This window comes from Diplotaxodon limnothrissa, linkage group LG14 (assembly GCF_057381915.1).
Source record: "Diplotaxodon limnothrissa isolate DT_005_m linkage group LG14, D_limnothrissa_male_GT1.1, whole genome shotgun sequence".
Taxonomy (NCBI): domain Eukaryota; kingdom Metazoa; phylum Chordata; class Actinopteri; order Cichliformes; family Cichlidae; genus Diplotaxodon; species Diplotaxodon limnothrissa.
Window position 1 is genome coordinate 29,546,261 of NC_140609.1, and position 17,850 is coordinate 29,564,110.

Sequence of the window (17,850 nt, forward strand, 5' to 3'; positions counted from 1 at the left end):
GCACCTAACTGTCATCCCTTATGATCAGCCCTGGGCTATGTAGGCAATTATGATTAATACCACAGACGTGCTGTACTTCAGCACCTCACTTACAAGAAAGAAACCTTGTCAGTGCGTGTTTCACCTTCTCAGCACGTGACTGATGAACAACTTGATTATAATCATCTCCTTTCACTCTAGGACTCTCCCCCCCCCCCCCATCGTTAGATAATTAAGCTGATTTAGTCACACTTGAAAACACAGATGATATGTGAGGATAGCCGTGAACAACACACATCTAAATAAGTCTGTTTAATTTGAGGATAAAGAACTGAATGTGCAAGAACAGTGAGATTACATATTGCCTCATCAGTGTTGTTTAGTACAATTTGTTAAGACCTGTACAGCAGGAATATAATAAATAAGTACAGTGTGGTGTAGGTTAATACAGCCAAACGGGGTGAAGAATAAGACTCACTTCTCAGTTCAGTTTAGTGAGACTTGCATTAAAAATGTATTTGGAAGTTTCTCTAAGTCAGTGTTTTGTTGTTTTTCATTCCCACCAGGTATCCATTCGCCGTACACGTACTCTTTGTTTATAGTGGTATTCTTTCAGGTGCTTTTTTAAAGCATTTGGAATGGGAAGCATATTAATGCCATCATAGGTGGTGCAGCTGCTAATGACCGCTCGACAGATGTGCTGCAAGCTGAAGGGCTGTGTGCGGTGGATGGGGTTGGACAGGAGGGGCTCGAAGAACATGCAGGAGTTGGGATCCTTGTAGTGCTCTAGCAGTCCTGTAACTGTGGGCGCGTGGAAGACACTGGGGTCATGAACATCGAAGCTAAAGTTGTGATTCCACTGTTCAATACGTGCATGTAGTGAGCGGCCATAGCGGCGGAAGCTAACTGAAAAGAGGTAGTCTTCCTGGGCAGAGTCCCGCAGTAGAAAGGTGCCTTCAGGCTTTCCCTCCAGCAATGTCTCTGCCTCGTAGCGGTCCATGACTCCCCAGTAACATGGGAGGTTTGTGATCTGCAGCAGGTCTGGAACTAAACAGTGAATGTAATCAATCTGAGTGTGAATGCGATAGCTATCGTGAGATTTGTGATGCTCAGTCTGAGGAAGAATTTCTCCAGAGGTCATGCTGGTCGCAGTTATGTCTGGGTCAACCAAAGCGTCGGAGACAGCGTCGCAGGTGTGGACGGAGGCTGATGCAGAGGCTGCAACTTCATCCAGAGTGTCCAAACAGCTCTGTAAGAGGAGTTGGTGTTGCTGCTGTCTTTGGAGAAGAAGCTGCTGTTGCTGATGGACGGAGGTTCTGTCAGTCTCAGCTAAGTCATTCATACCATGAGCCAGCTTTGGGCCGTGCTTGTAGAGAGGGTTAATTTGGGCTGTAACCTCAAATGTGTGGATCTCTGCATTGGGAGGTGGCTCAACCCCTTGTTCAATGCTGATGCGCCTGCGCTCTCGTAATCGGTCATCCACATCCTCCACTGCAACTGCCATGGTTGAAGTTGGGGCAGTGCACACTACTGTAGAATCTAGCAGGGGAGGCTGGGTAATGGGGGCCGTGTGTTGTTTAATGAGATACCATTTCTGAGCCAGCTCTGATCCTACAGGGAAAGGGCAGTCATCCAACATCAACTCACTGAGATGGATCTTGCGCCTCGAGGAGCCACAGGCACTTGATGATGAAAGAGCCTGCGGCAATGGAGCTGGTGCCGCTGCAGTGTGTGTCTTTATTGGGAAACACTGCCCCATTGCATCTTGGATTTTTTGCCTGAGAGTGCGACTGCTGCTTGACCCTCTCCCCTCACTTTCACTAGATGTGGGTAACTCTGCAGCAGAGCCAGTCGCTCCCAGAGTTGGTCTTGCTGTTACTCGTTCCTGTCCTAGTAATGAGGCAGCTACTTCAAAGCCCTGCCATCTCCAACTATCCCTCAGAGGGGAAGGGGAAGATTGGTCTCTGGTCTCCAGTTCACTCAACAGCTCACCATACTCAAAGCCATCACTGACAGGTCGCTCAGCCGCAGCGTCGTGGGAGGAAAGGCCTTTTTTCTTCCCCTTTCCACCTTTCCTTCCACCGCCTGCATCTCGTCTCTCCTCTGACCGGCTCTGTCTCACCTTGGGACGAGCCCCCCTCTCTCGATCTTTTCCTCGGTTCCCTGACTCCTTTGGTAATGACATGACGGAATATGTGGAGACAGTTTCACCAATCCAGGAAATTTCCAAGGAACAGCTAATTACAGTTATCTTTCAGCAAATGATTTCCATCCACATCCTGACATGTCACTCTCACCATCCATGTATAGTGGCCATACAGACTTTACAATGCCTGAAAAACAAAAAAGAAAACTCTGTTCAAAGCTCAGCTTCAACCTTATGGAATATTTATAGATAACATAATGTCAAAATTCTGGTGGCGCACACTTTGTTGCCAGTTTATTTCAAATGCTCATATAAAACTGATGCAATCCAACACAATAGCACTTCTCAGAATTTCACTGTGTTGAAATCTAAGGTTTATTTTTGTTTAAATTGTTTTAGAAAGGTGTTGACCCTAGAGCCGAGACTGACATTTTCATTATTGATTAATCTACAGTTCTTTTTTTTTCCTTTTCTTTTTTTTTTTTAAACTCAGACTTGAATCTTAGGTAGAGAAAAGAGGAGGAAAAAAAACTATACAGGCCAAATGTTGGTTTATGGTATTGTTAGACTGCACAAGAGAGTCTTTTTAACATTAAGAAATCTTGAGTTTCTATGACATCAGATGAGTACACAGAGTTGTCCGTACTGGGAGTAGAATACATATTACAAAACTTTATTACAAAAGAATATACAAATAACACATAACAACACATGATTTAGGAACTAAAGGAGAAGTACTAACAACTAATTTTGAAGAACTAAACTGCTTTCTAAGTTTTGTGACCTCTGATTTTTCTGTAAAAATGTTATGTCCAGAGTGAATTTTAGTATATCACAGCTTTCAGCAGAACTGATATCAGAGATCATCTAAATAGAGCCAATGAATCGGTTGGCTGATAATGGACTGTTGTCGAACAAGTGCAGTCCCTTTGCAGAACATAGTGGAGAAAGAGATGCCTGAAGGTAAACTAGAAATTATGTTGTTATGCAGTTTGTACAGCAACACAAGGCAAAATCCATTGCATTGTTTCCAATAACAGAGTTGCGGCAATTCTTAAGACTTTGAGTGGTCAACAAGGTGAAAAATATCACACAAACCTAAAGTTATTTAATTATTTATTTGTTGCTCACAGCTTCGAGCAAAATTCAAAGTGGCTCCCTTTTTTGCTAGAAATCCAAAAGGTAATAATAATATACTTCTTTTTTTCTTTCTTTTTTTTTAAATTACAGGGCTTGCGATATTAAGATTGTTTTGACATCTGAAGTGGTGCAGAAAAAGTTCGTTTGTTGGCCACGGTTAGCAATGCTTTCCAGGGGCTTTGTGAATGTACTTCTGTGGCTGTCCCGCTATGTACAGCATAGACAAGATAAATTAAACAAAGAATGACAGATAAATCATTTTAATAATATTAGTGATTATTTCGGATTGTAATTCATGCTTTCATTTTTACACCCATGTTTAGATTTTCTTATGTTTAATTCAATTAGGCTCCAGCTGTTGCCCCCATGTCTTATGTCCTGTCTTGTTAGAGGAGCTGGCTTTTAGAAACATTTAGATATTAAACTTCACATGAAGGTTGACAAATGGTAAAAACACCCACTTTTTCTTCCCTGCGTTAGGCTTCCTTTTATTTGATTAGGTGTCTTGAAAAGCACTCTGTGACACAACTTCTGAAAATGTTTTATGAACAAAGCTTTATACCATTCTTAAACAGCAATAAACTTTTTTTTAACGTTAGTGTCTCGGCAACTTATAGAAATGTTAAAACTGTTTCAGTTTTAACAAACCGACCAGGGGCAGCAGTATTATCTGGGATCGAGCTCTGTCCTCACAAATCACACCACCCGCTATTATCGAGACACCGGGGATGATCGACTTAAAAGTAAAGATTTACGAACTTGTAACTCTACAACTGAGCCGACCTCAATCGTCGTTAAATATGTAAATTTACCAGCCAAATTAAGTACTTAATCATTTATGCAGCGTGAAATACACTAAGCAAGAACTAACAAGCTAACATTGTTAGCCGACAGCTGTTCAGTGTTGATACATGCTAAGCACAGCTAGCCATCCGCTAACTCTACTTTTCTGCGGTAGGAAGGTCTTTGCCTTGCCTACAGACATTTACATCGGGCTTATACGGCCACAACACACATGTTGAACATACCTAAGAAGTTGTAATCAAGTTCCCAGACCAAACAGACGTTATTTCTTCTTATTTAAACTAAAGCCGTTATTAACAGCGAGATGACTAGCTCGCATTAGCTTGATGAACTGCGAGAACCGCGCAACCCGGAAGTAAAAACGTACTCTGCGGTATCAATGCGGCGACTCTTTCAACACAAGAGCATCTTAAAAGCGACTCACGAGTTTCCCGAAGCCTCATATAAAAAAAATAATAATAAAAAAAACCAGACACAAACACAGACCACAAGTTAATTTGCAAAAGAACTGAACCTCTTTATTTGGACTGTCAATGATCCGACGGATGTTGCATTTCAGACCATTCACATATGAGTGACAGTAAAAAAGTAGAGTGTAAGCATGTGATGCAAAAAGGTTCATAAAACATTAGAAAAAGTTGGGGGAGAGTTTTAGAATTAAATATAACTGGTACAAGATAGATATATGCAGCTGGTGGGCTACATTAATTCAATAATAAAGCCATGCTGGGACATGAACATGGTCTCAGGACCACTTGGTAGACGTCTCCATGCGACACAGGCTCTGTACCTCCGTAGTGGGTGCGTGGCATGTTAAAATACACCAGCCTGAAACTAATACATGCACTTCTCAACTAATATCACGCATCTTGGAATGTAAACATGGAGTAAACATATTCCTTGGCCAGTTATTAGTGTTCAGTTTACTCATAATCACATCATGATTATGTGGCTCAGAAAAGCATTGTCACCCCCCTGCTGCATCATCTTTATAAACACACACGCACACACACTCTTTTAGAAATCTGCCGCACTGTACCTCTGTGTCTATTTGAAGTAACAAGTAGGCTGTCCAAAGCAACAGAGGCCATGAGAAGGATAATCTGAGCCATCTGCAACAACATAGTTGGTATACAGGATAGTGAAGAGTTAAAAATAAAAGAAAGAAGTCTTAAAGCCACCATTGCTAACTCACTAAAGTCCTTTGCGGGCATGAGTGTGATGCTTTTAACAAGTCAGATAATCCCAAGAGCCTGCTCTGAAGAAATCTATGACTAGAATGCTTCTCATGACCATTATTAAAACAAAAGCTGAGGATGCTGGAGCGAGAATTTCAGGCACCACATAAACAGTTTATGAGAACATGACAGCTAAACAGTTTAATCACAAGGTTTGAGAAACAATTCTTTCTCACCACCACATGACCAAAAACAAAAAAACAAACAAAAACAAAAAAAGAGCCGTTAAGTGCCTCATATAGTTATACCTTTGAAAACAAACAAACAAACAAACAAACAAACAAACAAACAAAAAACCCACTACTGCAACTCATATGGAGTCCATGGATTGGGGGGTAGAAGACTTGCTTTTGGGATCTACCCAGCCTGCTCAGGTGTGAGAAGGCTTCAGTTCTTTAATGTGTTAGATTGTGAGACAATGGATTATGCATGACATCACAGAACATGAATCTGGCATCATCCCAGAGAGATGTAAACAGTGACATTTAGGCGATATAAACATACAACATTAGTTGCAAGATTTCTGTTCTCCGGTGACACTGGGCACCATCAACCACCATGCCCTCTATCTACAACAGTGCGGTATTAGTGTGGCAAAACATGCGATTATAGAAAATAAGCATAAGTTATCAATATCAAGGGAGAGTAAAAAATACAATTGAAAAAAAGATATCTGTAAATAACCATCTTTACTAGACAGACCTCCTATTTTTGATGAAATAATAATTTGAATGGTTATCCCTGTCTTATGTTGCAACCAAAAGTGATCCAAAAGTTAAGACCATATTACACATACATGCACCTCCGGCTCTGCCACATTCACAGACAGAGGCTGTATAAGACAGTTTTTGATTCAACACTGATACCACATGATAATGTTAGGGTTCTGAGACTGAAACACATTGAGACACAAACAGAAAAAAGATGGACATCGTCAAGCACCTTGAAAAGTATGATTCATCAAATCATCACATTGGCCATTTGAGGAAGAGGGCACTGCGAGGGTGAGGCGCTGTGCTCCATAGCATTTATTATGAGATCAAGCTTCATTTTTCAAAGCCAATTATAAGGGGGCCAGAGGGTTGAGATGGGTTTCATTTAGTTTTCTCGCCTGGCATTAGACTGTAAATTGAAAACACTCTGCACTCCTTGCTTTTATCAATTCAATATCAAATCAGCTCTCACACAGTACAAACCTCACAGCCCTTACTCACCCCTCTGGGGATTCCTCGGCACAAAATGAGATTCATCATCATTTATGTAGTAGGGCATAAAATAACAGAGACAAATTGCAGCTGGTATAAATTCTTTAAACCGCTGTTCTTTTTTAAAAAATAGTATACCATTTCACTATAAATGTCTTTCTCAAATTGACAGTCACACAACCCTTCTCTTTGGCTTGGTAGAAGTTTAGAGGAGGAGAGTCACTTCTATTTTGACTACATGTTCAGGGGAAAAACAACCAAGAGAAAGGATAAACCTGTGGTTGAATTACAAGCTGTTCTTCAAGCCTTTTGGTCATCTCTCTCCTTCCTTTGACACAAAAACATGCTCGTTAGAGACGACAAAAAGAACCAAGGAAAGCTGACCAAGTTTCAACCAACAAAAGCCCCAGCTATCACAGGTTAAAGAATGATTACGGTGGCTAGAAAGCATACTGGTGTCTGTATATCAGCACCTGACTACAAGGGGAACCTCAGTAAGTGTGTAATTGAGCCAAATACCATTTAGTGCCTAATATCAAAGTTCATTTATTAAAAGTGCCTTAACTCTGGCTGGAAATCTTCAGAATCTACACATTATATGGTGCAGAGGCTGTTGCTGTCAGTGTGTTTTGGATAGAAAGCCTTATTCCAAGGCAGAAGGAAAAGAAGAGTAACTCATAGGGCGGAACCCCTTTATGAAAGCACCAATCTACTGTTTTTCTCTCACAACGGCAAACTGAGCCTCTGCAGATCATGCCACAGTCCTGCAGGTGACACGGAGCAGTTTGCACAGTTAACCTTTTTTTTCTCTGTCCTGCAATATAATAATCATCTGTATTCCATTTTTAATAAACTTAGTTGTATATAATAACGTACAAAAATATTAGAGAACATATACACAGTTTTTTTGTCATTTTGTAGTGACTGCTTTGCCTGGTTTTCTGAAGCATACGTTTATCTTTGTGCTGGGTGATGAGGAACTGAATAGGCCTCAAATGAAGTGTATTTTTCCTTTCTTCTTTTCATATTGTTGAAGTCCGGTCTGTTCCATCTGAGGGGTAGAACAGAGACACGTTAAGGTACATTACATTTATAATCACAATGTGATAAGCATGGCATCGCTGAAGGGGCATGTCACTGTCCTGCTGCTAAACTTACTGTTAGATACATATATTAGTAACATTAAGAAAATTAAAAACACTAAATCCTATGAAATTTAAATTGGCTTCTGTCTTGCAGTATCACTGATTTAACACATACTATCCAGTATACAGACAATCTGCAGATTTCTATTAAGATTTATGCTGCTTCTGGCCCTCAGGCCCTTTATGCATCCTTGTTTTAAGATATACAAAGCCAAAACAGAACATAACTTTAGCCGCATCAGTTAAAGGAATGAAAATATAAAATTTTCCAAAAGTCATGCATCTCATAAATTATTTACAACCACAATACTGGACAATTATACAGAGCTACTGATGTTGAAACACAGGTGCAACCTCCAGAGCTTAAAAATTAAGCCAACATAGAAGTGGCAGTGCAGTTCCTCTAATTGCTACTCGAGTTTCTCTTCCAAATAGAGCACTGCACAGACCCCCCCGTGTTAAAATGTCAAACAGAATTAATAACCATAAAACAATCTGGCTTTGATCCCACTCTAAATGGGGTGAATTCTTTTGTAACTCATCCACTTGAATAACTGAGTCAGGGGTGTGGCCACTCTGACAGACAGGTGTCCTGCCACAGGCAGCTGGAGCTGATCAAGTCTGCTAGGCCTCATCCACTACTGTTCATTGTGTCTATGCTGTTGGAGCCTTTTCAGTGGATTATCTGACTAATGTTATGGCTTCTTTTATTTCAGTTTTGGTGAGTGAAATTCTAGTTTTTATTAGTCTTACTTGGCACTAATTACCTCAAATGAGATGCACCCATACAGTTTATAGATGCAACATTCTAATCAAGCCTGCTAGCATTAGCGGATAAAGTAAAATTTGACCCTGTGAAGCATGTAAGGTAGCTTGTGGCTGAAAAAACAATAGTAAAAACTTCTCTGGGTATATCCATTTTTTACACTGTCTTTTGTTTAAAGGGCTCTTTTTCTCCCATTTGACTAGTTCTTGGGTCAGCAACCTTCAATATCAAAAGATCTATTTAAGCTCTTCCTACCAAACAATAAAAGAAAAAAAGCTGCAGATTAAGAAGGATTACAGGATTACATCTTTTTTGTTTTATTTTGTTTTTTAAAGCTTGCAGGAGTGACAGTTAAGGGGATCGTGGGCTGTCCACCCCTGCTCTTCTGCTCTAACTGAAAGCTGTGTACACGTTTGCCAACCAGTGTCCCATTTAAAGTTGCTGACACTTACCCCCTAAGGCATGCTCTGTCATACTGAGGCACAGTGATTCCAGCGTAGGGTTGATCTCCAGGTCAGCACCTGGAACTTGGCATTCTGAGGAAATGAATAAAACTATTAGTCCACAGGAATGTTAGGAAATGACATACTGTCACTACACTAAATTTAGAAAACAAACAAACAAACAAAAACATTTATATATAAAATCTGCATTAACGCAGATTAATCTGCCTGACTCACATTTAGATTACATTATTGAAACACAATGTGCAAAAACACAGTGTGCAAAAGAATCATCATCACAAGGTTGCTTATGCTCAGCTCACCTTGGTGCTGTAATCTAAAATTGAAGTGAGTAACACTAATAAAGGGAGTAGTTCTGTTTTCTAAACAAACAACATAAGGCATATCTACAGATAGTGTTTAATTCGGTTGAAACGACTATGAACATTACGAAAAATGGAGGTAACTGGCACAAGAATTTGTATAAATGGTGTAAAAGTCTAAGGTTTAACATCATTTTACTGTATTTTTAAAAGTGTTTAATGAAATGTAATTTATACTTACAAACAGTTGGGGGGGGTTTAACTCAAGAGTGAGATATAGGTCTGCCTTTGCAATCCTCTTTTCTTTCTTACATCAGTTAGCATTTCACTTACTTAAAAAAGCAGACTGTGACTGCAAAGCTTTAGATGTATTCTGATGTAAGTTCTGATGTAAATTTCAATCGGTTTCAAGAGAATAAAGACATGATCGATAGTACAACACTGGTCTGAGAAGCAGAAGTAAAACGGAGCTTGAAAGTTGAACTTCCACAAAGGCATTTAGGTGTTTGGCTGACAGTGATGTCTAGACAGCTTTATAAGGAATCCTCTGGGATACTCAAAGAACATATTATGCTACAATAGTTTTGTTTTGTCTCTGTACTGAGGAACAAAACTTCCAAAATAATAAAAAGGTTTATATCTGAGAGTCCTACATCATGCTGTATAATTCTGGCTGCTGTCACACACCCTTTTTACTTGCATATATGTTTTAACACCTTATTTTGCTTTGACTGGTTATAAGATAAGATAAGATAACCTTTATTAGTCCCACACGTGGGAAATTTGTTAGGGAAATTTGTTGTTGAAATTTCTATGCTAAAGCTAGAAATGAAAAATAAGGTGTATGATGTATGGATGCAGGCATGTTGTTACACTAAATGAAGTGTAGGAAGAGTGTGCAACAAAAACAACATGCTATAAGAGGAAAGTCAGAGGCAGATCACTGTAGATGCCACTATATTGAAAATACAGATTTAAGCATTGAATCACAAACATAACAAGGTCAGCAGTTCAGGAACGCTTCTGTTCATAAGCAGTAAGCTGCCTGAAGTGCAGTAAATTAGGAAACATGGTCTGTTGTGCAGGACCAAGCTTTAGTTTGCAATTAAATATTTCCAACATTTATTCAATCGATCGTTTAAAAAATGCAACACAATCTTAAAGCAGATTCAGATTTGGACTCAGTCAATTAGAAATGCTGTATTTTTCAGGTTTTTGTTTCTTGTGTAGTGTAGACACTGAAACTATAACCATACTGAGTTCATGTCTGTGGAACTATACATTTCTGGCTTTCACACACTCCTTTATGGAAATATCCGAAGCTGACTCTGCTAAAACACGACAGATCCATTACAGGTAAATTTGCAATGCTCACGTCTGGCATCTGGCACACAAAACAAGGCAACCAAAGGTTATGTATACTATACAAGGCGACAGATTGTTTTCTGCAACATGCTGCTAAGCCGTCTTGTTAGTTTGTCCTTGGCACAGAGGGAGAGACACTCTCCATTCTGGCATCTGACCAATTCATAGCTTTTTTTTTTTTTGCTTTTTTTTTTTTTTCAGAGGTTGTGTAGCTTGTTCTACTTGCAAAACTCAGACTGAGATCCAGAGCTTTCAAATATTCCAATAGCCATTTCCAGTTAGGCATTAAAAAAAAATACTTTCAGAACATGTAGGTAAAACTAGGTGTTATAAAGTGTAAACAGGAATCCCAAGATGTCAAGAAGGTTGTGTTTACATGTTGGCACAGAATGTGGTACATTAAACAAGCACTATGACAGTTTGTGGGTTAGTGCATATATATATATATATATATATACCTTGCTGCTGGAACATGAGCATGGTTTGTGGGGAAGTGTGGACAGGGAGCGAGTGGGTCCGCTGTACAGAGCTGCGACTCTGACTTGGCATGCTGTTACTGCCTCCAGGGTTGGCAAACCACAGGCTCTATATATTGGAAAACACAAGTTCTCCTTACACAAACATCACTTATCCAGGAAAACTGGCAAAGTTTCTTAAACCTTCAGCTAGGTTCTCAAATAAAAACACTCAAATTATATAAAACTATGAAACCAGTTTTACTGTCAAATCTGTACTGATTAAACCTCTTTTTGTGGGCAGTTTTTTTGCTTTCAGAACAAAGATGTATTATGACTGTTTTAACGTGCTTCATACTGACCAATACCTTCTCACAAAACTATTCAAATTTACCCTACACAGAGTTCATATTAATTGAACTTTGTTCCACTATTTTTTTCTGGGTCATTTCTACACCACTTAGCTCACCATTTGTCACCAGCGGGGTTTACAGTTTGAGAACAACTGGTTTTAAGTCATTAAATCTTTTAATATTTGATTTTTTCGTAGGCTATCTAATCTGTATAGAAGTTAAAATTAGTAATGCATGTTACAACTTGATGTCATAATATAATTATAACATTTAAAATACTGACTTGTCTACCCTGTCCTGTCAGCGCAGGACTAGTGAGAGTGTGCCGTGGAGAAGCTCCCCCAATACCAGCTGGGAGACACATGCGTCCAGCTGGAAGTCCACGAGGGGTCATCTGGAACTGCCTTTGGCCGCGACGCCCTACACCTCCACTTACAGAACCTGCTGTGGGGAGGGAGTTGGACCCATAGGTCCAGCTGGAGTAGCAAAACAAACACCAGAGAAACATGCCTTAGAAATTATAAGGATTGTTGAACTATTACAGCCATTTCTTAAGAAATGACAGCAGCAATTTCAATTAGGAAAAGAGGAAACTAAAAAGAAGGGAAAGAAAATCAAGCTAACAGATAACAGAGACGAATCCAGAATCACAATAAACTGATGTGACAGCTCTTCTGCTAAAGAGGAAGATCAAAGGTAAAAGAAGGCCAGCACTCTCACCCTTTCTGACGGTACCCAGGCATGTCCAGCATAGCTTTCCGAGGGAACAGGCGGAGCAGTTTGAGGACCTGCTGCTTCCAGGAGACCAGCCTTTTCTTGTGAGTTTCTGTGAAAGCCTGTCAAAACAAGACAGCAAAAAGGAGTGAAATAATGAACAAAGTATTAGCAGGATTTCTGGAAATGCATTTGGAATCTGTATTTATTTTTCAGTTCAAGAAAGAAACAGGCAAGCTTTTTTAAAAAGATCTTTTTAAAGGCATTATATTTGTGTTTTAAGGTTGTCACAAGTTCCATTTACAACTGCATCCACACATATGAGCAAACAGAGAAAAAGCTTCATCTTCAGTTTCTTACCTCATGTATCAGACACTTCTCAATTAGCTGAAGGTAACAGCTGATATTTTCTTCATCTGGCCTTGACACCAGCAACTGGGTGCAAACTGAGGGGGGGAAAAAGCCACAGTACCCTTCAGTATGAGTGATACCTGCTGATCTCTGTTAATGGGGGTTGGTGAAAATGGATTATTCTAAGTATTTTTGTTTTATACAATATCCTGACCTGGGTATGAAATCTAAATTCATAGCTTTTATAAGAAAGTTGTAAGAGAGATTCCAATAAGGACTTGGCCACCAATCTAATTAGCAACCTTCATCTACTCCGTAAAACCTCTACTGTATTCTTACCTTTACCCATAACACGAGTGAACTGTCCAGCAATGTCACCATCTGAGATGGGTGCACCTGAGGAATCTCCATCACAGGGAGGTGGATTGTTGGATTGGAAGCCCTCTGGGGCCGGCTCTTTATCCGTTCCTGTTTTTGTAGAATCTGAAGGTGAGGTGGTGGTGTCTGAAGCAGTCTGTGCTGCAGTGGGTGGACTGTAGGCCTTAATAGGTGTGATGATGATCTGCTGCAGCTCCTGGAGGGCATTGCGTAGGTTTCCCCCTTCCAAAATATCCTGACAAGAGATGACGACATCATTGTCATATGATAGCTTAAGTTTTACGGGTGCTGTTGTGAGCGGAAAGATTGATTTCCAAGTTGGAAATCCAGATTGAGACTGTAGCCAAGCAAACGTTTGCTCCACTGAAATGTCTTACAGGAAGACACTGAATTCCTACCAGCCCTCCTCCATGTTTCTATGCCAACAAGCAGACTGGGAATTTCCCAATGGAGCTAAATCACATGACTGTCACCAAGTACATACTCAAGTGCAATTTTGATCAGTGCAATTGAAAATTCATCAAGACAAAGCACCACTGCTATTTTTTTTTTTAGCTTGAGAAAAATATTATCCGATTTGAATTACCTTTTCTAAAGACTTGAGCACACTCTGCCTCTCTCGCAGTTTTTGGATACTCAAGGCAATCTTATGTCGTGCTCCTTTAGTGACGTTCTAAAAAGGAGAGAGAGAAAATAGCAAGATGGCATAAGAAGCAGGAAAGTCATTTCTTGAGGGAACACTGGGCAATTTATACAGTTACTAAATAACAGACCTAATCACCATCTGTTTCATTAAAGCCAAGGGGCAGAGGCAAAATCGCACCATTTGTATGTGCGACTGGGTCGATATAACTGTAGGGTGCGTTGTTTAATTTCATGCCTCATTGAGAGCTGATGTATCATCAGGTTTGAGGACAATAATGTTCACAATTGATAAGGAGTGTAGAATAATCAAAGCCTGGCGCCAGCGTATGCAAAAAGGAGGCTTAAAAACCTGTGACTCCAGGTGCTGCTCTGTGAGAATCATCATCTCCTCATAGGTCATCTGGGAGAAAAGTGATGCATATTTATGAAGGCGGAGACTCTTCAACCATGCAGGAACATCTAGAACAAAAAGGGGGGGAAAAAGTTACAAAAAAAGTCACATTATATTTTGGCTTAAAATCACCCCAGCTGTTGGCTGTGCATGGCTTTTACCAGAGCTTGGAGTGCTCTTGGACTGGTTAGGTAAAGAACTCTGACCTTTCATGCCACTACCATCCTCCTGGAAGGTGTTGCGAACAGAGCCTTGTTCTTCTGTCTGCTCACTGCCTGAAGAAGCTACGCTGCTCTGGGGCGAAAGGGGTGCGTGATCTGTCGGAATAAAGTTCTGCCGGCCCACTGCGTCATCCTGGCTAACCCACTCAGACCCACAAGCCTGGGAACTGGAAGAAATAATGGACATGGACTTCTTCTGAGGGCTGGGCTGCATCTGCCCACAAAGGCCTGGAAAGGGAAACATTTCAGATATGAGCAACAACAAAAAAAAAACTGTTTGTAAAACAGTCGATATGCTTATGACTGATAACTCATGCTTTTACTAAACCACTTCTTATGTTTTCCCAAAAGATGAAAAATGAGAGTTGAATGACAAATATTACCTGTATTATTGCTGTTAATAGGTGAGGACATCCCGCCTGGGAATGACATGTGTCCGTTCTGGCCTGCTGAAGGTGTGCTGGATGAAGGAGACTTGTCGTGCCAAACAAGGCCGGGGTCCAGAGACTCTGCAGAACTGGGCCACTCATCTGAGCCTTGGCGTGGGTGGTAGGGGCTGGATGGAGCACGTGGTGTATACCCACTGGAAAGGTGCTCCTCCAGGTGGTTCAGCCACATGGCGAGAGATGTGCGGTCATCCAGTGTGGTGGCAGGGTGGATGAGGGCATAAGATAGCAGCTGCCTGCTTTCTTCCACAAACAGGCTACTCTCAATAGTGTGACTCAAAACCTTCTGCAGCAGCTTCATGTACTCACATTTGGCCTCACTATTACGTGGTTGCAGCAGAGGCAGATGGGACAACAGCAAGGAGACCACTTTCTCTTTTGGTTCCTGGTGCCATTGGCTGACAATTGCTAACGACAAATAGATTTTTACATGTGATTAACATTTTATTATTTAATATATGCTGTCTTTCATTTTAGAAAAACAATTAATATGGCTGTAATGATAAAGTAATTAATAATAAATAACACTTAAGCTCTCAGCTACCTGCATTGTTGGCCTCAGCTTCAAGGATGTGGATGTCAGTGCAGTCTGCCAGCCAGTGTTCAAGGCAGATGTGTAGAAAGCGAGCCTGGGTGCGGGATGCCCTTTTCAGGAGGGACAGCAGCGCCACTGTCTGTTCACACTCATTCCAGCCTTTGAACCAATCTGTGAGGATACCTACCTGGTCTCGGAACATCATGGCGCGTCTCCTTGGTAAGGAGAAAAAGAATGTGCCAACAGGGAGCGGGCTACAGGAAAGGCTGCTCGCTCAGACACAGATGGGTTGAGTCCAGCCCCGCACAGCGGGGTTGTATTTTCAACAGTCTTGGGATTCCCCTCAGACTGGACCGAGGGACCCTCACATGGTTCAGATGCAGGAGAAACTTCAGCGAGGGATGTGGCGTGGATTTTTCACAGGATGTCTTTAGGCTGAAAGTGAGTGTCAATTGTAGTGGCTAATCACACAAACAGGAAAATATTTTTTTTCATTCCGGCGTGTTCTGGATCATCTGCACCCTATTACAAAACAAACACAGAAAGCAAACCACATTGCATACTTAAACTAGACATTCGGTGAACTGTCACATTAATTCTAAAATTGCATACAAGGAAAAACTTCTTAAATGTAACATCACTGCAAGGGAGCAGCCAGAAGTAGCTTATGTTAAAATAAGGCAGTTGAGTAATCTATTGCCTCAACCTTGCAAACAAGGTAACAGTAATGACTCTGTTAGATCATGCCAATGGATCATCAACCTCAGGGAGAGGAAAAAATAACTGACAATGAGGGTCTAATCTTATATCATGATCATTAATCAGAGATTATGGCACAAAGTGCAAATAAAACAGACTACCGCTATATTATAGGCATTATAAAGACCTCTCCCAGGTCTATGCTTCTTAAGTCACAGCATCATTATACAGGCGAGCCATTCACAAAAGGTGTGTCAACACAGTTATCAATAAGAGACTGGGTCAGTAAAACGTAGAGCAAAAAAAGTCCGCTATTCAAAGAACATAAGTGAATAATACCTCTTTTTTACAGAAACTAATACTGCTTTCTCTTACAGAGAAAATGAATCGCAGACATGTAATCACTAACGAGCAAGGGTAACTTCGGTTACATGTCAAAACTGCTAACTCCCAGCACTGCAAACGCTATCACCTGTAACAGTATGAGCTATAATGTTGATTTTATGAACAAAGCTGGGTGCTCGGCTGAAAGCTCCGGTTCTCACCTTGCTGCGAGGGTTTCTTAGACTAAAACAGACGAATATTACACCCGGCAGCTAAGCATTAAATAGCGGTTAGCTGAGTTAGCTCGGTTGGCCTAGTCTGTGATGAGGGATCGAGATTTGTATTGTTTTTCGTTGACGCTGTTGCTGCCCCTTTTCTCCGCCTCGTACTTTAGTCTTAGCGGTAAAAACGAGAATGTTAAAACGCTATTCTGATCGGCCAGAGGTTTTAGCCAGATAGCAAGATTAAGTTACTCAAGTGACGATTTAAACTGAAGAGACTCAAAAGATTTGTTGTTTACCTTTGTCAGTTGTCACTGGTTAGCGGGCTAGGCTAGTAGTAATGCATTGCTAGCTCGACGGTAGCGTTAGCTTCTTAGCTAGCAAGTTTTGCTAAAAGATGCAGCAACGTTAGCTTAGCTGAGAAGCGTAGCTTTCGGTCCCATGCGTAGTACTCCTTAAGGAGGTTCCTGTACAGTGGTGAGCCTCTGTGGCTTTAAGCATACTATGTTAAAGAATTTATGTACAAAAATGTTAGTTACAATACAGAAATAAGGAGTGTACGCCTGGAGAAATCTACTTCGATTTTAAGTTGACGTAAGACGTGGGCACAACGTCATACGTCTACACGACGCACGCAATATTAATGTCCGCCCACAATCTTATAAATATGAAGAAGACCCTGGCTGAGGTGGATTATCTATCTGATATATCTGATAGATATATACATTTTCTTACGTTTTCTCTGCGAGGGAAATGTTGCTTATCCCATAGCGTCCTGAACAGGTCTCTAGTTGATCACAGAGACAGACAACCTCACACCACACTCGCCCACACAGCCCACTCCCCACATTTGTACCAGTTATTAAAGACAGAAGAAAAAACTTGTGTTTTTATTAATTCAACGTAGTTTTATTCTATATTTAGCTTCTGGTCGTCCAAATCCCACTTGCTGTGGCTCTATGTCCCACCAGTGGGGCCACCACCAGAGTTTAAGAACCATTAAATTAACCTAACGTGCTTGTTCGATGAGCCTTTCTAAGCTCCTGTATTGCACTTATGTGTGTGGTTGCTGAAATCAGTTTTCTCATCAACATAAATGTCAATACCAAATGATTCCCAGCAGAACACTGCATTATTAACAAAATGACTAATGGTATTCTTTCACTTGCCACTGTTTCTAATGTCGTAGCTGAGTAGTGTATGCTATTCTGTCATCTTCTCTCACTGTACTTATACAGATGAAGCCAATGTGAATTTTATTGTTATATCACCTGTATGCAAAGAGACAAAATTGTGAAGCTCAGGTTCCACAGTGTGCACATATACATAGTGCAAAAAAGACCACACATTGTGCTTCGACATAGAGAACAGTCGAAATACAAAATACAAAAATGCCAAAAAGTAGGCAATATTCTGGCAAAATTAAACTAAACTATAAATGTAATATTCAAAGATAACATATGATCATGCTTGAATTGACCCACCATCCTGAGTGTATGGACAGTACTGTGTAAGATATAAATGGCAGGTGCTATACAGTTAAAAATGTGCAATAGACAAGAA

At 40.6% G+C, this 17,850-nt stretch overlaps 2 protein-coding genes across 2 annotated transcripts; both read right to left on the reverse strand.

The window, feature by feature from the left end:
• Window positions 1-422: 422 nt before the first annotated feature.
• Window positions 423-4,405, reverse strand: socs9 (suppressor of cytokine signaling 9). Its single transcript, XM_085371758.1, has 2 exons — window positions 4,294-4,405; window positions 423-2,312 (listed from the first exon to the last, which is right to left on the reverse strand). The coding sequence occupies exon 2, from the start codon at window positions 2,162-2,164 to the stop codon at window positions 533-535; it is 1,632 nt and encodes a 543-aa protein (XP_085227884.1). The 5' UTR covers window positions 2,165-2,312; window positions 4,294-4,405; the 3' UTR covers window positions 423-532.
• A 209-nt stretch (window positions 4,406-4,614) lies between these two features.
• On the reverse strand, window positions 4,615-16,881 carry samd4b (sterile alpha motif domain containing 4B). The gene is made up of 13 exons (XM_085370986.1): window positions 16,587-16,881; window positions 15,053-15,565; window positions 14,446-14,916; window positions 14,048-14,290; window positions 13,800-13,909; window positions 13,392-13,478; window positions 12,767-13,040; window positions 12,437-12,522; window positions 12,083-12,198; window positions 11,646-11,838; window positions 11,013-11,139; window positions 8,876-8,959; window positions 4,615-7,563 (listed from the first exon to the last, which is right to left on the reverse strand). Exons 2-13 carry the CDS (start codon window positions 15,246-15,248, stop codon window positions 7,535-7,537), a joined length of 2,016 nt encoding a protein of 671 aa, XP_085227112.1. The 5' UTR covers window positions 15,249-15,565; window positions 16,587-16,881; the 3' UTR covers window positions 4,615-7,534.
• Between the last annotated feature and the right edge of the window lie 969 nt (window positions 16,882-17,850).